The sequence below is a fragment of the Pygocentrus nattereri genome, chromosome 16 (genome assembly GCF_015220715.1).
Source record: "Pygocentrus nattereri isolate fPygNat1 chromosome 16, fPygNat1.pri, whole genome shotgun sequence".
NCBI lineage: Eukaryota > Metazoa > Chordata > Actinopteri > Characiformes > Serrasalmidae > Pygocentrus > Pygocentrus nattereri.
Window position 1 is genome coordinate 5,491,269 of NC_051226.1, and position 25,000 is coordinate 5,516,268.

Here is a 25,000-nt window from a genome sequence, read left to right on the forward strand (position 1 = left end):
AAGTATTAGTATTTAAAAAAGGAGAGAAGAAAAAAAAAATTACAAAATATGTACATTACTCCTGTGAGAATGAGATTAGCGAGGGATCCATCTCCCTAATTTGATCCAAAACCGGTTGCCAGATATCAAACAATTTGTAGGCACAACCTCTTATAGATTACCTTATTTTTTCCATAGTCAAATTGTATAAAAGGTCAATAAACCACATTTTAAAAGTTGGAGGGGACTTATCTTTCCATTTCAGTAGTATTTGCTTTCGAGCTAAAAGAGTAGTAAAGGCTATAAGGATTTTATTATTTTGATTCTATGTTTTATTTTGAATAAAATATGGGTCTATGAGGTTTACAGATCATTCCACCATTTTTATTTACATTTATTTACACTTTACACAGTGTCTCCCAACTTTTTTGGAACTGGGGTTTTTACGCAAAACCACACAAATGATATGAATGGACCTGAAGGGAGAAAACAAAATGCCACAAATGGATAAATGGATAAAAGTAGCTGCTACTGTTTTTAGCCATGTCTCATTCTTCTGTACGTTTTCTGTTCTACTGCCAAAACCTCTCCTTTAAAGGTCATCAGAGCTCGAGTGCGAGGTATTTGAGGTTTGAGTGTTTTTCACAGCACAATCAACGGCTTCACAGGCAAAACGGAGATGATCCACAAAATGCAGACGCAGCTGCCGTCACTGCTGCCGTGGAAGTCGAGCATCTCGCTCTGCTGCTGCACGCAGGAGCTGCGGCCTGCTGACCGTGTTTGCAGGTTGTATGTTCTCAGAACGGGTCTCTACGAGGATCAGTGAACACGTCTGAGTGTGCGCGTGAGTAAATGTGTACCTCGTGTATTCACGGTGAATAAAGGCTCATGATAAACATCACGCTTTAAGACGCTGAACAGGACGCGGAGGCAGACAGGCTGCATGAGCATCAAACGCAGCCCCCCGCTGACAGAGGAACACAACAGGGAACAAACCCTGCCTTTTTCATCTGAGCTTACCGCCGGCTAGGCCGTGTCTGCACCACAGTCTCTCTGTCTGTCTCTCTCTCTGTCTCTCTCTCTGTCTCTCTCAATTTCGTTCCCTCTCTCTTTCCCTCTCTCGTTCCCTCTCTGTCTCTCTTTCCCTCTGTGTCTCTCTCTTTCCCTCTCTCCCTCTCTTTCCCTCTCTCCCCCCCTCTCTCTTTCCCTCTCTCCCCCCCTCTCTCTTTCCCTCTCTCCCCCCCCCTCTCTTTCCCTCTCCCCCCCCCCCTCTCTTTCCCTCTCCCCCCCCCCCTCTCTCTCTCTCTCTCCCTCTCTCTTTCCCTCTCTCCCTCTTTCCTTTTTTCTCTCTCTCTCCTTCCCTCTCTATCTCTCTCTCGTTCCCTCTTTCCCTCTGTGTCTCTCTCTCTCTCTTTCCCTGTGTCTCTGTCTCTCTCTCCCCCTCTCTGTCTCTCCCCCCCCTCTGTCTCTCTCTCTCTCTCTCTTTCCCTCTGTGTCTCTCTCTCTCTCTCTTTCCCTCTCTGTCTCTCTCTCTCTCTTTCCCTCTGTCTCTCTCTCTCCCTCTGTGTGTCTCTCTCTCTTTCCCTCTGTGTCTCTTTGTCTCTCTGTCTCTCTCCCTCTGTCTCTCTCTCTCTCTCTCTCTACTGTAATCCCAGTGACTGAAGATAGACGTGCGTAGGAAAACCTTAGAAAAACAGAAGCAACCTACCAGCAAAACGGTCCTGAATGGCGCTTTTAACAGGAGCTCCCTGCTCCACTTTTTAAAGAGCCCTTACAGTAAAAAACTGAATTTTCCTGGCTTTTCTAAAATAAAAAGGTTTTTGACGCAGCAAATTATAAGCTGTCTAACCTTAACCTCTTATTCCCCAGGTGATATTTTGGTTTGTCCATCTGAATTTACACGAGCAAATTGAAAGGCAAATTATTCAGTAACTGCATGAAATAAATGGACGCTTTCTTTTATTTATATGTGTATGTGTGTATATATATATATATATATATATATATATATATATATATATATATATATATATATATATATATATATATATATAAGATTAACAGAATGTGTGTTTTATGATCTCCACATGTCACTATATGCTTACGATTTACTGCTGAAAGCCAAAAATCTCCGACGCTCTTTGTGTTATTCTCTAAAAGTGATGTTTCCAGAGCAGATCACTGAAGAGACGCCGTCTGTTTATAGTTTAGAGCCCAGATTTGGGGAAAAACGGCTCGACTTTCAGTAGAAAAACAAAGTTCAGCTTCTTTTATTATAAGGGTTTAAAATGACATCATCGTCTATTAGACTGGAGAGAAGAGCTACAGCCTCACACGCCGCCCAGCTTCTGAATGGAGCTTATGGAATATGAACGTTGTGAAGCACATGAAGTGCGTTTTGGAGCCACCGGTGCTCTCAAGGTGATTAAGAGGTTAATGTAGCACATTTTAGGCTGTTTAAGTTCCAAAACCCAGTTCGTATCATCAATACATGGAAGCCAAGCCGCGATTTTAATTCACTTATTCTGTGATGTCACAAAAAAACACATTTAGGTACACCCAGTTATTCAGCCTGCAACCGTTAAGCCCCGCCCATTCATGTTGAAGTTACAGGAAACCAAGACTATGAAGGCCCAGAAAGGCACTGTTTTCTTGAGATAACGAGTTAATCATCTTGTGATCTCAAGAAAACAAGATAATGATCACATTATCTCATGACAACAACTTTGTTATCTCAAGATAACAACATAACTTGTTATTTCAAGGTAACAACTTTTATCTTGAGACCACAAGATAATGAACTCATTATCTCATGACAACAACTTTGTTATCTCAAGAGAACAACATAACTTGTTATTTCAAGGTACCAAATTTTATCTTGAGACCACAAGATAATGAAGTCATTATCTCATGACAACAACTTTGTTATCTCAAGATAACAACATAACTTGTTATTTCAAGATAACTTATCTTGAGATAACAAGGCAATTAACTCGTTACCTCAAGATAACAATCCAGAAAATTACAGCAACAGCACATGGACCTCTGTACTGCTTTTTGAATGATGCACAATGCAGGACAGCCAATCAGAAGAGAGCTCATTTACATTTTAATTCTTAAAGGTTAAGTAACAAAAACACTCTGTTTAAATCTACACACTTAAAAACACTGGTTCTTCATGGGTTCCTTACTAACGAAAATGGTACTACATAGAACCATGAACACTCAAAGAACCTTCTCCTTGACTAAAGGGTACTTTGCACTGTGAAGGAGCTCTTCAGACTGATGGAGAATGTGCTGTATAAGGTTCTATACGGCACCATTTTAAAAAGGGTTCTATATAGCACCAAAAAGGCTTCTACTGTTGTTAGTATATCTAGCTTGTTACAATAGAAGAATGCTTTTTTGTGCTTTACAGAACCCTTTTAAAAAGGTTCTCTATATATAAAACCATCTACAGCACAAACTCCATCCATTCGAGGAACACGTTCACGCTACAAGGAAGCCTTTACTCATGGAAGAATATATAGAACATATAGAACCATTTTACTAAAGAACCCCTGAAGAACCGTCATTCTTAAGAGTGTGAGGGATAACCAGAGGCTGGAATGGACATGCTTGTCTGTGGTCACCTGCTCCTCCAGTACTTCTTCTGAAATGAAAGGTATTAATAATGAGCTTGTCTCCTTCGCTGCAGTATCAGCCTCTCCTCTTCTGGGAAGGCTGGAACATTGCTGTGAGGATTTGATTCCACAGGGGAATTAGTGAGGTCATTTGCTGATGCTGGATGAACAGCTCTGGGTCACTAAACAGACCACGCTTACAGCCTGTAGTCTGCACGTTTCTCTGTATAATCTGTTAGGTCTTTGTTTAACTCGCACCCATATGTGAACTACAAAGACTAGAGGACAGCGAGTGCATATAAAACATATGGGACCAGTTATTAAATATAGGTACACATAGAAAGGAAAAACTAAATCTTTAAAATGCCACTATGATTGGGCTAAAACCACGTAAACGCAGACTTTTATTCTCTCCCTGTAGGTTTCTATATTAGACCCGCAGTGTTATTTAATACACGGAACAAACGGAAATAATCCGCCTGCAGCCTGGCATGAAACATGAACACGAGGGGAATTAAATTCCATGATTCTTATTCGCTTCTACATTTTCTCCCTTCCCAAACTTAATATAAAGCTCGGTGAGAAATGGGTTCACACGGCTGCGTGATACGAATGTGCTGCAGTAGTAAATCTGCCACTTGTTCATTGGAGCTGAACTGATCTGAGTTGACAAAAACTGCGTACTTGTACACGCATGTATCATATAGATACTTCCATATCGCTGCTGCCAGAGCAAAACCTCGTATCTCCAAAACGGCAAAGAAAAAAACAAACTTTCGACGTAAGTCAATGGAACCAGAACTTTTTTGTTTTGGTCCACTTAACCAAAATGGTCCATTTACACAAAAGCGAAACGTGTTAAAAACTGAAAAATGACAAAAATAGACATACAAGGTTTTGTTCTGACAGCAGTGATGGGAAATATACGACATATGAAACATATTTTTTACATTTAGGTACGTACATAAACTTTCTGGACATACGTATGATCCCACGTCCTAAAAATGACCCAATCCCATTTCACAATTCGCCCCTACCGATTAGCCCTAACCCTCCATTCACGTCTCGGGGTAGGGTGTCCCGATTTTAGTTGAGATGGAGGGTGAGGTTGGGGCTCCATGGCCCTCCAAACCAAGACTGTTAGAGACTCGCTCCAAACAGAGTTATGAGAAAAAGAAAAACAGCTAGACGGCTGAACAAGAGACCAAAGAAACCCGCAAATGTGAGAATTTTCTCTGTGAAAAAGCGACAATAACCACTGTTTGATCTTAGTTTAATGTTGTTTCAATGTATTCTGGGCCTTTTCTTCATAACAGGGATGATGCTGATGTCTCAGTAGCCGGCAAGCTAAATTACCCGTCCCACCTTAAATAGTCCAGCAGTTTTGACGGCTGAAATGCGTGAATGCAAATGATGCTAGATTTAAGGTGGAACGGACAAGAATCTGGTGAATCTCTTCTCTGACTTCAGCTTCATATCACTGTAGAATTAGGGGGGTGATAATGAATAACTCCCCCCGTCTTTGAAGGCGTATGATCCCTAAATGTAACTAAAGCCCAGCAGTGAGGAGCTGAACTTTCCCCTCCTCTGCTGTCCCTGCAGACGGGCAGGGTCGCCTACAGAGCAGAGCAGGTCTAATTTCATAGAGGAAGATCTCAACCACTGCCCTGTAACTCAGCTCCAAAGGCCAAGGTGACTCTCGAAAACAAGGGGTAGGGGTAAAAAGAAGGAATGAGATTGTATAGAAGCGAACGTGTTTGTGTGGGGAGCTCCAGTGAGACAGCTTGGAACGGCACTGGGGCAATGATACAGACAGGTCTTTGTAAGGGTGGGGGCCCACTGGGGCCGGGCAGAGCAGGATGATCAAAGCCCAAAGAGGAAGGCCTGGACACTGTCTCAGAAACGGCTGACATGGAGCAGGGAGTCATTAAACTCCACACAAGCCCAGCCAGAAAAGTAGCTCTGGCACTGAGAGACCCTATTACTGCGCTTACCCTCTTAAACCTTAGGCTTATCACTCAGTTCTTAAGATTAAGACTTATTATTCTGTAGCTACTGCAAATTATTCAGTAACTCCTATCAAATTAACCTTATTTGTAAGAATAAGGAACTGAACTGTGCTCCAGCGTACCAGTCATGTTTAAGGTTACAGTGTTTGTCAAAAGACTGGCTTTCCGTCAATGTCAGTTCTCAAACAACATCTGCTGAGGTCCAAACTTTACTGTACAATCCTGAAGAACTGCTTGCCAGGCTGCCACTGTAAATGAGAACATGTTCTTAATGACTTGCCTGCTTAAATTAAAGGTTCAATAAATAAAAAAATAAATAAACCCCGGGACATTAGGGGGTTAAGTTAAGCAAAATACTTGCAAAGAATTGATTTAACAGTTTACTCAACTGAGTATATTTACCTTTAACACTCAAAAAAGTGTCTTCCATGGTAATCAATTCACATTCACTTGTATAGTGCTTTTTTAACATTAAGATAGCAATAAGGAACCAAGACTCAAAAGACTTCCAACAGCAAAAGGATGAAAGAATGAGAGGAACCAAGATGTAAAAAGGGAACTTGCCTAAGAAAATGAGGAGGAAATGCTGAGAAGGACCAAGATACACACTGGAAGGACCCAAGACTCAAATGGGGGAACTTCCCCAAGAACATGAGGAAGAACCACAGAGAAGGCAAGACACAAATATCCGATATGCACCGAACATCATCAAACAAAGCTGAATTGTTTATTTGGTCTGAATCATAAAATATGGTCCTGAACAAGTGAGCAATGAAAAGGACTGTAAGTCACACATCACTGGTGCTTTAGTGCTACTCCGATTAAACAAATCAATTAGAAGGTTTGATTAATGGGGGGGGTGGGGGGTTAGGGTACCCAACAAGAAAGGAGGCCTTGAGCATCTTTCATACAGAAGCACGCAGACAGCTAAACATCCACACACTGTTACCTATACAATTATTTGCTGTTGTAAATGAAGACATGAACACAGCATAACTGGCAGGAGATCAAAAGAAGAGACCTTTATCTTTACGGTCCTGGTAATGTGCCTGTTTGGTTCACACAGTTAATAAACATCTAAAGTCTCTTCAAATTTTAACTTTAGAAAATTTTGTGCTGCTTCCAGCCTTGTAGTGGACATTTGCGTACAGAGTCTGAAAGAATATAAAGAACCTGAACAAACATTCAGTGTGTAGAAGTGTTGAGGAATGGTGCACTGCGAAGACCTGTGTGGTCTGTGTAGCCAGTGTGTGAAATTCAGGCTGTGTGAACTATGTAGGGTGCGTGTGTGTGTGTGTGTGTGTGTGTGTGTGTGTGTGTGTGTTGGACTTCAGAGCAGAGCTCTGGTGGTCTGTGTAATAACTGAAGTGGTCTCACAGGTCTGGTCTCCAGGGATACAGCTGTTTTATGTCCACAGTGAGACATCCCATAATGACATCCCAAGAGAGGAGAGCCCCGACAGTCACTGGCTCAGGTTACAGCAACACACACACTCATACTTATATTTATACAATGGTAGAACGTATATACACATGTGTATATATACACGTGTGTGTGTGTGTGTGTGTGTGTGTGTGTGTGTATACACACACCTCCTTGTTTCTACACTCATTGTCTATTTTATCAACTCCACCTACTATACAGGTGCACTCTGTAGTTTAAAAACTCTGTCTGATCCACTCAGACCAACACAACACACTAACACACCACCACCACATCAGTGTTACTGTAGTGCTGAGAATGATCCACCACCCAAATAGTACCTGCTCTGTGAGGGTCCATGGGGGTCCTGACCACTGAAGAACAGGGTAACAGAGTATCAGAGAAACAGATGGACTACAGTCTGTAACTGTAGAACTACAGAGTGCAGCTATACAGTAAGTGGAGCTGATAAAGTGGACAATGAGTGTAGAAACAAGGAGGTGGTCATGATGTTACGCCTGATTGGTGTATATATGTAATAATATATCCCACAAGTATCTACATGCAATCAGATGCAATTTTCTTATGTTTGGGTCTAATTAACCCCAACAAGTTCTGCTCTTTCACATTTAGAAAATAAGACCTGCAGCATCTGTGAAAGGCATTATAAAAGCTCAGGAGCATTTCTGTCCTGAAACCACACAAAAACCAACACACACACACACTCCCGCTCAATCTATGCGTCTCTCCTTCACCACCACCTCTCTCCAAACAAAGGCCAGGAATCCTGTAATGTATAAAACAGACCGTGCTTCCTGCCCGATACATGCTGAATGTAAAGTTCCCACGGGCCACTCACCGCTTCCATTAATATTCCCTTTATTAACACACCTGACGCAGGTCTCCCGGGCTCGGAGAACTGCTCCGTAGCCTGCGAAGGCACTGCAAATCTCACATCCTAGCACAGACCCACTCAAATCCAATACCAAAACACATTTAATACTGCATTAGTGTGAAAAAAATACATATTCCCAGCATGCAATGTAATGTCACATGATCACAGGACTCCAAAATCCCATCTTACTGCATCTACTGCCAGGCCACCAATGAACATCCCAGTTGGCTGGTGAATCACAGGACTTTCCTTATTTTTAGCCTTCTATTTTACTCATTTCAGAATAATACTGAAGGGACCTATTATGGAATTATGCAACGACCAGGCGAGATATTTTTGATTCTTAAAGGACGTCTATTTTTGCTTTGACGTCAGCTTTACACATTTTAGAGTTGGCCACAGTTGGAGTAATACCAGAATTTTGTATTCAGTAAGATTTGATCATTTTCTATACTAACTGATACAACAGGAAAAGAAGAAATGCCATCTAAACACAATTTAAAAAAATGTAAATCTTATTATTATAAAATTAATTATTAATTATTATTATAATTACAATTATTATTACCTACAAAGGCCAGCTATTCAAATGCTAAACCAGTGAGCTTAACCACATCGTTCAAGTTACGTCGTTTCTGTCCAAAATATATCACCTAGAAGATGAAGGATATTTAAACCCTTCATTTCATCAAACATGTAGTCAGTTTCAGGGTTTTTTTTTTGCTGCATCTCATGGCAACGCTGCTCGCTTATTTCCAGTATAGCAGACTGTTTTCACACATGCACGGACTGAGAAATCCGAAAGAAATCAGAGTAAGAGTCCACGTGCACTGAGAAATGTGATTACTGAGCTAAAACCCAGCCTCTTGATCAGATCTCTCGATCAGATTTCCAGACCTTACTCCGATCGAAGACATCGGAGTGTGCTGGGTACACAACCACTTGAATGAGATCCCATTACGATCGGATTATTGAGGGCATGTAAACACGCTCAGTATCTTTAACATACACAAATATAAATCTGAATCATGCCAGAACAATTAAACTGATCCACAGCCAAAGATCTGACTGCACTGTATGGACCAAACCTCTCTAATATAAATCATAGATCATCAGTCCTTCTCTTTTTTTAGCCTGGTTGCTCCAGGCTGTGCTCCACACCCATCTGCCATGTAGCTACACACAGATACCTGTAATTAACAAACCTGTCCTGCCACTTCGCCAGCGCCAACACACACTCCGAAAACACTTCACACCTGGCTGTCAGACAGACGGTCATGTAAACACAGAGTAATATCTGTCTGTCTGTCTCGTTAGGACATCCGAGAGAGATCAGAGCCAAACTGAACGCTAACCTGGCTGCTTTCCTGAATCTGAAAAGATTTTGGGGGTGTGGCTGCACAGTCGCTTCATTCTTCAGCTCAAGTGTCTTCTTTTAAATGGGCTGTCCTCTGATTCCTTTATATTTAGTGGGAGGACAACTGCACACAGTGTAAACATCTCCTTCCACTTCTCTGGCCTTTGCCTCGCCCTTTGAGGGGCGTCTGTCTACAACACAGGACGTGAACGAACCTGTCAATCTTTCTGACTCAGGAGAGCAGGAGATTCTCTTCTTATTCAAGTATGCAAGTCTTGTATACTGGGGTTTAAAACAGACGTCTTGAACTAAACATTTCAGCGATCTGTGTTGGTCTGGAGGAGTTAAAACGCTGGTCCGGCATTCAAAGACGCACATTAAGCGATACTTTATTAATCCCACAACTGGGGAAATTCCACCTCCGCATTTAACCCATCCGTGAAGTGAAACACCACATACACACTAGTGAGCACACACACACTAGGAGGCAGTGAGCACACTTGCCCGGAGCGGTGGGCAGCCCTATCCACGGCGCCCGGGGAGCATTTGGGGGTTAGGTGTCTTGCTCAAGGACACCTCAGTCATGGACTGTCGGCCCTGGGGATCGAACCGGCAACCTTCCTTCTGGTCACAGGGCCAGATCCCTAACCTCCAGCCCACGACTGCCCCCAATTCCCACTCAGATGGGCTATTTTTTAAACAGTACTCTGCTATACACATGGAAATTAAACTTAAAAAGTTCAAAGTTGTGGCAGCTCCAAGAAGCGCAAGGAGCTTCGAAGTTATCCATCCATCCATCCATCCATCCATCCATCCATCCATTTTCTAAGCCGCTTCTCCGTCAGGGTCGCGGGGGGGAGCTGGAGCCTATCCCAGCAGTCTTCGGGCGGAAGGCAGGATACACCCTGGACAGGTCGCCAGTCCATATTCAAGAATAATCATGCAATATGAACCAAAAGAGTTGACCGCCCCTCCTAAATATTGACCGCGGGTGTTTCAGCCACATGCACACAACATTGGCGCTAGAGTGGGATGCGCTGAAGAGCTCAGTGACTTTGTGGCACTGTCGTACATGGTTCTTCAAGGGTTCTAAGACCCTCTGCATGACTAAAGGGCCACACAGTACCTGCTCTGTGAGGGCAATATCAGTGGCTCTCCATGACGGCGGGTATGTTGATGCTTTAGCCAAGCGCTGTAAAATAGTCGTGCAAACACAGCAGAGCTGAATGGTCAGTAAGCCTCTCATGGTCAAGAAGAGGAGACACTCGTCCAGGATGTACCCCTGCCCTGAAATTCAGCTCCTCAAAGTGGATCCAACACAACAAAGACACACTGAAGGCACCGCTGGCACAGCAGAAGCACAATACAGCCACGCCTGTTCACTGGCATACAATTCATGAAGTCTTTTGTTTGATCTCCCCCAAAAATACAAGTAAATACTATTCAACCTTCACAATTAATCATGATTAATCACAGCTTATTCGTTTTTTTAATTGATTGATTGAAAGCAACGAAAACACACCCACCACATACTCAGAAAGCTGGCTGTGAAATAATTTATCATGATAAGGATGATGTGGTCATATAGCCTCCACTACTCTCACCTCTACTCTACATCTATATGCCTCACTCGACCGTACGGCGTCCTACAGCTGCGCACAGCGTCTCGCCTGGGTTGCACACACAGAAGCTCTACGAAGTGAAGTGTATAATGTGAGCATTCAATTAAGGCCACACGGGTCTATAATGCTGAATGAAAGGCAGATGGGATTGCTTGACAGAAACATGTTAAACCGCTCACTGAACAAACAGCACAATAAACACGACCTTCAACTCACAGATGTCTCTGAGCACGCTTCTCAGTCATTCGCCAAACTCGCAGTGAGTTTACAGACTTGGAGCAGTTTTCAGCTCTGCTGGCTGTTCCACTGAGTTCTAAGAGCTCTTCATGTCGTTTTTATTACTATACAGCACTGGGCGAAAGTTTGAGGCATCTAAGCAAAGTTTAAACAGTTGACCTCAGCAGTGAGTTTATCACAATATACATTAGAATAAAGTCGTATTCATAATTCAAATAAACAGAAAAACAATAAAAAGTAACGAGAATTTCTTGGGTCCATATTTTTCCTTGACACCTTCACAGCCGCCACAGAGACTCGTTACTATCATCAATTACATCATGAGCTCAATTTACTGAGCACTGATTGGTCAAACCAGGAGCTGCTTTATAACTACATATAATACTGGACTTCCTCGAGGAGAGGCTTGGAGATGGTTAAACAAACACACCAACATCCAGAAAATCACTGTTTATTATATATATATATATATATATATATATATATATATATATATATATATATATATATATCATTGTTAATTAATATTCTATAAATATTGTTTAGTCACATAACACTTTTCTCTGCAAAATGGGGGCAGTCGTGGGCTGGAGGTTAGGGAACTGGCCCTGTGACCGGAAGGTTGCCGGTTCGATCCCCAGGGCCAACAGTTCATGACTGAGGTGTCCTTGAGCAAGACACCTAACCCCCAACTGCTCCCCGGGCGCCGTGGATAGGGCTGCCCACCGCTCCAGGCAAGTGCGCTCACTGCCCCCTAGTGTGTGTGTATTCACTAGTGTGTATGTGGTGTTTCACTTCACGGATGGGTTAAATGCAGAGGTGGAATTTTCCCGGTTGTGGGATCAAAAAAGTATCACTTAACTTAAATAAACACAAACTACGCAAACAGATTTTGAAAATGTGTCTTAGGCGCCCAAGACTTTCTCACAGTACCGTATGTCTACATTATGGACGTGTCAAAAACCCCAAACCTGCTGAAATTTTCATTTTATGATGGAAGGACCAACAGAAATGGTCCAAAAACCCCACACACTAAAGTTAAGAGCAACTTTTCCTCTGCTGTGAAGGAACATTCTTAAAACACGGTTCTTCAAGGCTTCATCTATGGCTTTATAAAGAACCGTAAACACGTAAAGAACCCTTTGCATGATAAAAATGTTCTTTGCATCATGAAAGTGTTTTGGATTGATGGAAAATGTTCATTGATGTGCTACAGACGGTTCTATATTCTATACAGAACCATTTTGAAAAGGGTTCTATACAGCAATCAAAGGGGTTTTTCTAGTTACAAGCTTGACACAGTTACTTTTGGGTGCTATATAGAACCACTTTCAAAAAGGTTCTATATAGAATCATCTACAGCACACTCTCCATCAATCTGAAGAACCCTTTCACGATACAAGGAACCCTTTAATCATGCAAATGCTCTTTTGAGTGTTCATGGTTCTTTATAGCCTTTAATCTTGAAAGGGTTCTATACAGTGCCCAAAAGGGTTCTCTTACTGTTGTGATGTCAAGCTTGTAACAATTGAAGAACCCTTTTGGGTGCTACACAGAAACCCTTTTCAAAAAGGTTCTATATCGAATCATATACAGCATATTCTTCATCAATCTGAAGGACACTTTCATGATGCATAGAACCTTTTAATTACGCAAAAGGGTTCTTTGAGTGTTCATGGTTCTTTATAGAACCATTTTCTTTGCTAAAGAACCCTTGAAGGACTATCCTTTCTAAAAGGGTACCATGTTTTGCTACAACAGTGGCAATTTTTATGTTTAAATATACAAAATTTGCATATTTGATCTATTTTTTAGTTTAATTTAATTTAGAAATACATTAAATATTATAAGTTAGATATTTTATATAATATAATCTACACAATCAGGCGTAACATCATGACCACCTCCTCGTTTCTACACTCATTGTCCACTTTATCAGCTCCACTTACTGTATAGCTGGTCTCTGTAGTTCTACAGTTACAGACTGTAGTCCATCTGTTTCTCTGATACTCTGTTACCCTGTTCTTCAGTGGTCAGGACTCCCATGGACCCTCACAGAGCAGGTACTGTTTGGGTGGTGGGTCATTCTCAGCACTGTAGTGACACTGACGTGGTGTTGGTGTGTGTTGTGCTGGTCTGAGTGGATCAAACACAGCAGTGCTGCTGGAGTTTTTAAACACCTCAGTGTCACTGCTGGACTGAGAATAGTCCACCAACCAAAAACATCCAACCAACAGCGTCCTGTGGGCAGCGTCCTGTGACCACTGATGAAGGACGAGAGGATGACCAACACACACTGTGCAGCAGCAGACGAGCTGTCGTCTCTGACTTCACATCTACAGGGTGGACCGACGAGGTAGGAGTGTCTAATAGAGTGGACAGTGAGTGGACACAGTGTTTAAAAACTCCAGCAGCTCTACTGCGTCTGATCCACTCATACCAGCACAATTTTACTAATATATATTAATATTTCATTTTAGTTCATTAAACTGAGTCTTAGGTAAAATGTTGTGTAGTATTTTCTACAATTATAAGAAAACCTGTCTACTTCAGCTGTCCTTACTGACGATGGGTTTTCATTTGTGGATCCAAACAATACATTTCAATTTGACTTTGCTCTGCTCTGTGGTTTTCATTACAATTTGACTCGACCTCATCAACTGAGACGGAGCTTTCATGTGGAAAAAGCAGTACACACTGGATCATATGCCACTTACAAACGGAGTGGAAATGCTCACATGGCACAAGCGACACATATCGGATACTGGAGCGCTTCCAAAATGTGCTCGGTGTATAACGTTAAGGGATTTTACCCGTTATTTGCTCTCTGTAGTACAATTCTGACAGCCTTCTGTCAGCTGTACACGGCTTCAGCCCTAACAGGTCAGAGAAGCCAGGCGGTGGCCCATTTAATGAGGGCTGAAGGTGATGTCCAACTTCACCCCTGCCCACCAAACCTCTGCAAACACCACTGGGGCCAACGAGACAGCTGTGGGATGCCCTGCAGTCAGCATGGCTCCAGTGACAACTTACCAGGACCTTACTGAGTCACTCCCAGCCTGTCTATCTGCTGTCTGTGCTGCACACAGAGGTTACTCTGGGTATTAGCTGGTGGCCATAATAATGTGACTCCACTGTGTAGGTTTTTTTTTTTCTTCAATATTGTCAAAATTCATAATAAAAGCTGGGGGTAAAACTTGCTTGTGATTAGTTCACAGCACAAAGGGCTTTTAGCAGAGCTGAGACTTACTCTGAACAGTTTTTAGTATATTTACAACAGCATGTTCAGCGATTTCATTAAGTTCTTTCATTGTTATAAGCAAAACTGCAATACAGTATTAATGTAAAGTACTTCTACTAATGATGATACAGTAATACATTACAATAATGGAAACAACCCACAAAGATAGCTTTACAAGCCTTTGTGTGTGTGTGTGAGAGAGAGAGAGACAGAGAGACAGAGACAGAGAGAGAGGGAGAGGGAGAGGGAGAGAGAGAGAGACAGAGAGAGAGAGAGAGAGAGACAGAGAGAGAGAGAGAGAGAGACAGAGAGAGAGAGACAGAGACAGAGAGAGAGGGAGAGGGAGAGAGAGAGAGACAGAGACAGAGACAGAGGGAGAGGGAGAGAGAGAGAGAGACAGAGACAGAGAGAGAGAGAGAGAGAGAGAGAGAGAGAGAGAGAGAGAGAGAGAGACAGAGAGAGAGGGAGAGGGAGAGACAGAGACAGAGAGAGAGAGAGAGAGAGAGAGAGAGAGAGAGAGAGAGAGAGAGACAGAGAGAGAGAGAGAGACAGAGAGAGACAGAGAGAGAGAGAGAGAGAGACAGATAGAGAGAGAGAGAGAGAGAGACGGAGAGAGAGAGAGAGAGAGAGAGAGAGAGAGAGAGAGACGGAGAGAGAGAAGGAGAGAGAGAGAGAGGGAGAGAGAGAGAGAGAGAGAGAGAGAGAGAGAGAGATGGAGAGAGAGAGAGAGAGAGAGAGAGAGAGAGAGAGAGAGAGAGAGAGAGAGAGAGAGAGAGAGAGAGAGAGAGAGACGGAGAGAGAGAAGGAGAGAGAGAGAGAGAGAGGGAGAGAGAGAGAGAGAGAGAGAGAGAGACGGAGAGAGAGAGAGAGAGAGAGAGAGAGAGACAGAGAGAGACGGAGAGAGAGAGAGAGAGAGAGAGAGAGAGAGAGAGAGAGAGACAGAGAGAGAGAGAGAGAGAGAGAGAGAGAGACAGAGACAGAGACAGAGAGAGAGAGAGAGAGAGAGAGAGAGAGAGAGAGAGAGAGAGAGAGAGAGAGAGAGAGAGAGAGAGAGAGAGAGAGGGGGCTGCTGGATTATGTTTTACAGCGTTTCGTGCCACTGTGCCCTTTGCTCTGGGACAAATCCTGCAGGGCTGTGCTGGTGTTAATGGTGTAATGGGTAGCAGAGGAATGCGGGCCACCCTGGGGAAGGTAATTGGGGCCTCCCAGCCGGAGTGGGGAAAAGCGTTTGGACTGTACCAACGCACTGACTTGGGGGGGGGTCTGCAGTAGTGGCAGGAACTTATCCTCAAAAACTGCTGTGTTCCCAGTCTGTCTGTCCTTGTGCGATCTCTCTGATGGAATTTTCTCTCTTTTTCCTCTCCTCCCGTCTGTTAATCTGCCTTATTTCACTGGCTTTTTCAGTGCCCATGTGTAGGCGGGTGTCATTTTAATTTCACACCTCTGCCACACACGCTCGCAGGAGAAAAAGAAAAAGAGATTGTGAGAGACGGTAAGAAAGGCAGACAGACTGCAGTGAGCAGAGGCAGTGACAGTGTGCTGACAGACATTACCAGATAAGAATTCACACTCAAGTGGGAGAACAGCTCAGTCTCGAGGTCCTACAGATCCGGGTACGTCTGCGCTAATGCTGCTCAATATGGACAAATGCCATATTGTGATTACATTCCTACATATTGTGGCTGCAGCGTGTCTGGCAATGTAATGAAAATAGAGCTGGCATGATTTTTCTCTTCTGACACAAATACTTTCAAAGTACTGGTCCGAGTATTGGTCAATATCAATGCTTTAAAATGAGATGGTCGCAATTAGGGCGGTCACATGGATTCAAAAATAAAAATTGCCAAATTTTCCTTGTTTTTTTTTGGTTAAATATTCTAATGTAATAGAACTTTAAACACACTGAAAGACAAAAAGTATGTGGACTGCCCTCCTAATGACGATGTGATGTCACACGGCCAGAAATGTCCAACATTGGTTGGAAGAGCATGACCAAGACGTCCAAGTAATACCCCGGCTCCCTAATTCTCCAGACTTGAACCCAATTGAGCATCTGTGAGACCACCTGGATTGTCGTGTTTGCTCTATGGATCCTCCCCCCATGCCCCCTCCAGCAGCTGTGGGATGCACTGCAGTCAGCATAGCTCCAGATACCTGTGACAACCTACCAGGACTTATTGAGTCACTCCCAGCCCGTCTAGCTGCTGTCCGTGCTGCGACCGTTAAAGGTTTTTTAAAAAATATTGTCAAAATTCATAATAAAAGGTGGGTGGAAAACTCGCTTGTGATGTGTATTTCACAGCGCAAAGTGCTTTTAGCAGAGCTGAGACTTACACTGAACTCTTTTTAGTATATTTACAACAGCATGTTCAGCGATTCCATTAAGTTGTGTGTTTCGGCCAAACCCATTGCTAACAGGTGTACACAACCAAGCACATAGCCATGCAGTCTCCTTAGACAAACACTGGCAGTAGAATGGATTGCGTTGAAGAGCTTGGTGACTTTAAACGCGGCATTGTCATGGGATGCCACCTTTGCCAAAAGTAACTTCGTGAAATTTCTCCCTTGATAGATCTGACCCCGTGCAATTACCGTGGAATAGAAGTGTCTAGTAGCAACAGCGCAGCCACGAGAAGGTCCACTAGGTAAATTCACAAGGCAAAGGCTACTGAGTGCTGAAGCGGGCAGAAATTGCCGCACCAGTCCATATTAATGCCATAGTAATGGTTCTGGAGTGGGATGTCCAATAAGCTCATATAGTTTGATGGACAGGTATCCACATACTGTAACTCTGGCCAGATAGTGTGCATTTCAGACTTAAATCATAATATTGTCTAATGAAAATAAGTATGAAACATAACTGCAGTAAACGCCAGATTTCTAGGTGAATGTTGTCTCCACAAGGGGGCGCTGTGTAAAGTTTCAAGCTTCATAAAAAGCTTGAAAACCAGTGATTCTCAACCTGAGCTTCACATCTCGCCAGATGATCACAGAAAGACGCCTATTCTGACGTTGTAATACTTCTTTTAATCCCACAACTGGGGAAATTCCACCTCTGCATTTAACCCATCCGTGAAGTGAAACACCACATACACACTAGTGAACACACACACTAGGGGGCAGTGAGCACACTTGCCCGGAGCAGTGGGCAGCCCAATCCATGGCACCCGGGGAGCAATTGGGAGTTAGGTGTCTTGCTCAAGGACACCTCAGTCATGGACTGTTGGTGCTGGGGATCGAACCGGCGACCTTCCGGTCACAGGGCCAGCTCCCTAACCTCCAGCCCATGACTGCCCCCTAAGACGTGTCTGTGACCTATCCGTACAATCGTATAGATGTCATGATCTGAGACATGTAAGCTGGACGTCTGTCCCACCGCCGTCTTTTAAAGATCAGAGCATAAACCTCCTCTCCTCTGCAGACCAGTTTCTGCTCCGCCGTGTCGAACAGTATAAACTCTCATTATGTGACGCACATGCAGAACGGACTTAAACTTTCCGAGAGGGAATGTAACCGGATTCAGGCATTTACACGCGCAGTCATGTTGGAACGGGAAGGGGGCTGGAAATTTCACGACTGGACTTGCTGCACAGCTGGCGTCTGATCACGGTACCACGCTGGAATTCACTGAGCTCCTGAGAGCGACCCATTCTTTCACTAATGTCTGTAGAAGCAGTCTGCAGGCCTAGGGGCTCGGCTTTACACACCTGTGGCCATGGAAGTGATTGGGACACCTGAATTCAGTGATTCGGATGGGGGACTGAAGACTTTTGGCGATATACATCTTAGATTCTGATGCACACTGACAGCGAGACTACATGAATGTCAGAACCTGTCGTAGATCTTAGGCAAGCTTGTAGATTGGCAGTGGTGACAGAACAACTAGACCATCATTCAGCGTTACCGTGGCAACAGCGCCGAACAGACGTTAAAGCCTGTAAACGGTGGAAAAGCAGCTCATCTCACCTTCTTCTCCTCCGTCTGGCTCTAACAATGAAGCTGAGAGCTGATCAGAGTTAATGATCTTCTCAGCGAAGCTCGTTCTGCTCGTTAGTTGGTGCTGATGATGCAGTGATTCAGTCACGTGACGTTACTGAGTAGGACGAGCTCATGAGGGTCATTTCAGGACGCCGGTTCATCACATTAACGACAGATCTGAGTCTCTTACCTAAACGAGTGTGAACCATCGAGTCAGAGAGATCGGATCTGAGCAATGTAACGTGAACGTAGCTTTAGAGACTGATTGAAGCAAAACCACATTGTTCCATCTGGTAAAAATCATCATGCAAGACTTTTACTTTTGTTCATGCAAAAAAATCGAGCAGTATTTGAGCAGATTTGGGGCTTTGGGTTTTACTTTCCTTTATTTCTACTGAACTGTTACATGCAAAGAAACACTTAATGCCCAGAGACACATAAACAATCGTCTTATGTGTCTAAGAGTTTTGCACATGTATGATCCTCATCCGTGCATCTCTAGTGTTAAATAAGCAGCTAAAATGAACAGCCCCTATAAAAGACACCTGACTTCAGCTGAAGCTCTGATGTGCAATGTGAGCAGACATGACCAGCCTGTGTCTGCATGCCACACACACGCTTCAAAGGGCTGTGTTAAACCTGCCAATGACATTCCTGGAGTTCATTCACAGCAGTGGTCACTCCAACCACAGACCACACAGTAGTGCATTATGTCGCTGTTGTTGGAACCAAACCTCGTATCTCCAAAATAGTAACTTTACAGGAGAAGCAAAAAATCTAGTTTACTTTTAATGTAGGTCAATGGAACCAGACTTTCCCCCACCCCCATGGACCCTCACAGAGCAGGTACTATTTGGGCGGTGGATCATTCTCAGCACTGCAGCAACACTGATGTGGTGGCCGTGTGTTAGTGTGTGTTGCGCTGGTCTGAGTGGATCAGACACAGCAGCGCTGATGGATTTTAAACGCGGTGTATGTACATGTGTCCATGAGGAGAGAAAGACGCGACACTGCCACAGAACCTAAAAGGCTGTTTTAGTTACTGTGCCTTTAATTCATATGTAAATGACCTCTGTTCTGATTGGCTGTCCTGTATTGTGCCTCCTTCAAAAAGCAGAAACACTCCTCCTAACTTGAGTGAATGGGCGGAGCTAAACTGCTGCAGGAATAAGCGGACACATAAAACGAACCATTTTCTGTGACATCACAAAAGCAGTGAATACTGTTCTAGAATGTTCTCCCAATTCAGGCTTTTCTGCAATGTCCTTCTTATTCACAATGTTCTAGAACGTTCTCCCCAGTCACACGGCTGTAGAGCGTTCCCTTGTATTCATGTGGTTCTAGAATGTCCTCCTTCATCCATACTGTTCTCGTGTTTCATATTGTTCTAGAAATTCTCTCCATTCACGTTTCTACAATGACTGCCCTCATTCACACCATTCTAGAATGTTCTCCCAATACAAACTGTTCTAGAATGTCCTTCTTATTTACAATGTTCTAGAACGTACTACCAATTCAAGCTGTTGTAGAATGTCCTTCTCATTCACAAAGTTCTCCCCTTTTCAAACTGTTCTCCTAACTCTCAATGTTCTAGAATGTTCTCCCTCCACTCACACAGTTGTAGAACATTCCCTTGCATTCACATTGTTCTAGAATGTCCTCTTTCATCCATACTTCTGGCTTGTTCTCCTCATTCATACGGTTCTGGAAAGTTCTCTCCATTCAGAGTGTTCTTCAACGTTTTTCCTCTTTCACACCATTTTAGAATGTTCTAAGCCAATTTACAGTCTTCTGGAATGTTCTCTCCACTCAAGCTGCTACAGAATGTCCTCCCACGTTCCAACGGTTCTAGAAAGCTCTCCAGCGTTCCATGCTGTCCTCCGTATCCACAATGTTCTAGAACGTCCCCCTCATTCACACAGGTCTCAAGAATCTTCTCCCCTTTTCAAACTGTTCTAATTCAATTCTAAAGTCCTTGAATGTTCTCCACTGCTCCTACTGTTCTAGAACCCTTTCCCAAATTCAAATCAGTCTAGAAAAGCTCTCCCAATTCACAGTGTTCTTCTCTCCGTTTAATTTCCTCTTCTTTTCTTTCTTCACTCCTTCTCAAGCTCATCATCCCGCGGTTCCGGTGGGCCTCTCGGCTTGGCCTTCTCGCAATCAGCGCGACAGAAGGTTCTGTGGTGGAGTCTCTAATCAAACCTTAAACCACCCCCCGCAATCTCTACCTCCCTCTCTCTCCAGGTTTTTGTGGTGGAGCCAAGAATGAGTGTGTCTGCAGTGTGGGAGTGTGCGTGTGTGTAAGTTTATGTTGGTGTGTGTGTGTGTGTGTGTGTGTGTAAGACAAAGCTTCAGTTCAGTTGCCATGACAACCAACTTCTCGGAAGGGAGTTGTGTCCAGGTGAGTGTTCAATAATCGTCATCTTTGTCTTCGTTTTCGTGACGTCCTACCTGCTAAAACTCGCACACAGACGCAAACACACACCCACACGTGTGTGTCTAGAAACGGGAATTGGTACAGGCAGCGCAGCACTTACACTCATTTATATCAGAGTTAGCAGTGACTAAACAGAAGTATGAGAATGAATGCTTTGTCTGCAGTTTAGATATGTGGGAAAACAACGGACCACATGTCCTGTAAACCTGAGATACTGCAGGTTACCTTGTGTGTCCATTTGTTTCAATTTTAGTTATACATTTTTTTAAATAACCTGAAGTCTAAATCCCTTTGATTGAATCTGTTGGATGCTGGATTTACTCATCTGATTGGCAACCCAAGAATGACAATAAGGTATGAATAAACAGGGGGCAGTCATGGGCTGGGGGTCACCGGTTCGATCCCATGAGCCGATGATGCCCTTGAGCAAGACACCTAACCCCCAAAAGGACTGGATAGGTCTGTGTGCTCGCTGTCCCCTAATGATCCATACCCCCCAGTGTGTGTTCTCTAGTGTGTATGTGGTGTTTGGTTGCACGGATGGGTTAAAATGCGGAGGTGAAACTTCCCCGTTGTGGGTCTAATAAGGCTGCTGAATGACTGCTGAACATCTATCTGTATACACCATGATCTAATGGGCAGATGTAGAGTAGACGTGATGTGGGATTACAGAGGAAAGGTCTTAAAGGGTTGAAGAAGGAAGACAATGGATTCAACGTTTGTCCTTAAATCTGTGAAAGGGCAGCTTTCTAAATGTCACAAAGATGATTCTGTATGCCCAGATGGACGGGGCTGGGACTGGACTAACACTGAAGGGCCAAAGTTGTCTCTGTTTTCGGAGGCGCCTGAGGTCCTTCAACATCTGCCGGACTATGCTCAGGATTCTTCTGAGTCTGTGGTGGCGAGTGCTGTCCTCTGTGCTGTGGCATGCTGGGGAAGCAGGCTGAGGGTGGCAGACGCCAACAGACTCAACAAACCGATCGGCAAGGCCGGTGATGTTGTGGGTGTGGAGCTGGACTCGCTGACGGCCGTGTCAGAGAGGAGGACGCTGTCTAAGCTGCAGGCCATTATGGACAATGGCTCCCACCCACACAGCGATGAGACACAGGAGCTCATTCAGTGCAAGGCTCATTCAACTGAAATGACCACAGAGCGCCACAGGAGGTCATTCTTACCTGTGGCCATCAAACTCTATAACTCCTCCCTCAGTGTGTGATTCACAAAGTGTGGCTCATCTGCGCAAAACTCAACACCTAACAGTTCATATGTGTAATAATAATAATGTGCAATAACTCAAAGGTACTACCATTTGAACTGCCTTACACTAGATGTTTCATATTTACTATCACAGTCACCGCCACTTTACTGTATTCATAAGAGCTTAAATCTCATGTACATATTGCAAGCTTCTCTTTATCTTTGTTTTAAATGATTAAAGTGTTTATTCTTTTACATAAATGGCTGCAACTGTAACAACTGCAATTTCCCTCTGGGATCAATAAAGGATTCTGATGCTGATAATCGCAACCAAGCTGGTTTTCGATGGAACTTGCATGAAACTAAACTGCACATTACAACAACGTACAATGAAACTCAACGGTGTTCATTCATGAACAAAACCAATAACACCTCACAAAATATGTCCAATGACATCTTTTCAAACGGCTGATTTCATATAAAGTTTCCGCAACCAGCTGGATTAACTAGCCAGTCGAAAGTTTAAGTGGCTGCTTGTGCCACAGTTTATGCGTCATTGTTAGACGCCGCTGTTATGATCCATGTACATTCATTTTCTCTCCTCCTGATGCATCACAGCATCTTTATACACAGAGCCTGGGTTACACAGAGACACGCCTTGATGAATTAGTGCTTCTAGGACAGAATGAGAGAAATATCAAGAACAACTGTAACTGCATTTTCTTACCATTCTTACTAAAGGCCCATCATTCCTACAACAGCTTAAAAACTCAAATATACTGTAAAGATAAAAGATATATAGATACGATTTATAGGTATAAAAAAGAACGGCTAGGACAGCTGGAAAAATTGGTCAAAGGCAACACAAATGCTGCAAATATGTGATGAGCAAAACATCGCAGACGACCACGTACGAAGGACGACACCTTGTCTTAAAAAGCCAGGGGCTGCTAACTTGTTTAACTAGTGGAGTAACGGAATGTGTTGCGTGCAACCTTGATCTGAATTCATGAACTGTGAAAATACGTTGCATGCAACTCACAACATGCAACTAGGTGCACCAAAGCAAAGACTGGCCTAGTCTTCGCTCTCTTTCTCTAGGAGCTTCACAAGGTGGATAAGATGGAGCACTGGAGGAGCTGGGCCACGGTAATAAATACTCTCAACCAGCGACTCTCAGGGACTCTCATCCAGCCATTCTACACCAGGGGTGCCCAAACTTGTGTGGCCTGAGATCTAGTGGACAGGTTATCGTGAACCTCATCCTATTTTAAAAGCTTTGAAATGTTTTCAATGCACCTCAGTGGTCTTTTACAGGGCAAACGACTGGAAATTCACGCTAATCTTACTGCCAGCCAGGTTTGTGTAGTCTGGAGCACTTTTTTCTTCCTGAATTCACTTTTAGTTGGGAATTCGTTGGCGTAGTTTCTGCATATGGTTCTTATATTGCCTCCTGATGTTCCCCTTCTCTGGAAGCATACTGTCTAACTGGCAAATCAAGCAGATGATTTTTGAGTTTGACATTGCAAAAAATAGTCCTCTTGCTCTGCATGAAGCATTTTTTTTCTCTGTGCTGAGGGAATTTCATTTTTGCGAATTGTGTTGTATCTGTGTTATGCATTCTGTATGTGTGCATGTGCCGCAGTTGTATTTTAGGCTGCCTATGGTGCGTTTACCCCTGTATGGTCGTGTTTGTCACACCTGTTACTTGTCCTGTATGAGCTGGGTCTAATCTCGGCATCAGTCCAGCTATATAACTGTTTTAGCCCAATGTCTTACAGGCTAGCTGGATGTCTAAGACCTGCGTGCAACGAATAAACTTCACTTGTCCAGACGACAGACCGAGTCCCCTGGATCAAGAGGGTTTGGAATTCTTCAGTACCTTTACAGGAGATGGTGTATTTACATGCAAGTCAATGGAACCAGACAGTCACTTCGGCCCGTTTCTTTTAGTACATTTATCATAAAATGCACGCAGAATTTAAAGGGTAACAGGTATTTTCAAATTATACCAAAATCTGAGAAATGGAGATGGAGAGGCAGCTTACAAAAAAAAAAAAAAAACGCCAAAATGCGCTACACAACCTGGCAACCGATAAATGAAAACTTTCTATTTTGCTAGAGAGGCGAACTCACAGCAGCGCTTTAGGCGGCTGTGGTGTAGCTATGGTAACCTGCCTGCCACCAGAAGCTGTAAGAACGTTGACAGTCTGTTGACAGTCTGAATGAGGCGCGATCTGCCAACAAGCACTGTGCGATGGACTGGTCGATCACAACAGACGTACTGGGCACTCCCGTTCTATATGATTTGCTAAGTTATGTTTGGTTGTGTTTGAACGATAAAAACCCAAATCTCTGCAGTTTATCATACGGACGTGGACTAAAGATGCTCATTCTGTGTAGTGCACAGTGAATGGTAACGCAATGTGGGAGTACCTCTCGTAGGCAGGTGTAGATGGGGCACACGAGCACTCTGAAGGGTTCTCCAGTGCTGCTCCTCATGGTGCCAAACACCTCACACAGGAACGTGATGAAGCCCAGCCAGCACTCCACATCTGTCTGCTGCAGCTCATCCCTCCGGGTAAAGTCCTTCTGTAGAGAGAGAGAGAGAGAGAGAGAGAGAGCACAACAGAGTCAGAGGTGTGTGGTGTGTGTGGTGATGGTGCACTACAGCTCAGCGTAGGTGTGCTCAGCATGCGCGATCATATAACATATTTCACAGTTTGCATGATCACACTAACATATAACCTATTCTTGGCTTGTATAAATAAGCTTTAAATAAGAGGCCTTTCTTTGCCAGCATATCAAAGACAAAGACTACTTGTGACTATCTTCATTAGTCCTATCGCTGGCGTGAGAATCAAGGCCAGACATTTCATCCCCTTGTTGCACAGCACTTAAACCTTTCAGCCACATCTTGCACTTCATACATTTTGACGAGTCCTCACACTTTCGCATGACGGTGCAGGCAGCTGCTCATCCAGCATTTCTTCTGAAACTGAG

General features: G+C 43.6%; 1 protein-coding gene across 4 annotated transcripts in view; it reads right to left on the reverse strand.

The window, feature by feature from the left end:
* ctif (CBP80/20-dependent translation initiation factor) overlaps positions 1–25,000 on the reverse strand; it is a 194,087-nt gene that overhangs the window by 15,013 nt on the left and 154,074 nt on the right. For all 4 annotated transcript variants that reach the window (XM_017711333.2, XM_017711332.2, XM_017711331.2 and 1 more), the window contains one exon: positions 24,434–24,589. In XM_017711333.2, the coding sequence (XP_017566822.1) occupies positions 24,434–24,589 (156 nt within the window). The remainder of the gene's footprint in view (positions 1–24,433; positions 24,590–25,000) is intronic.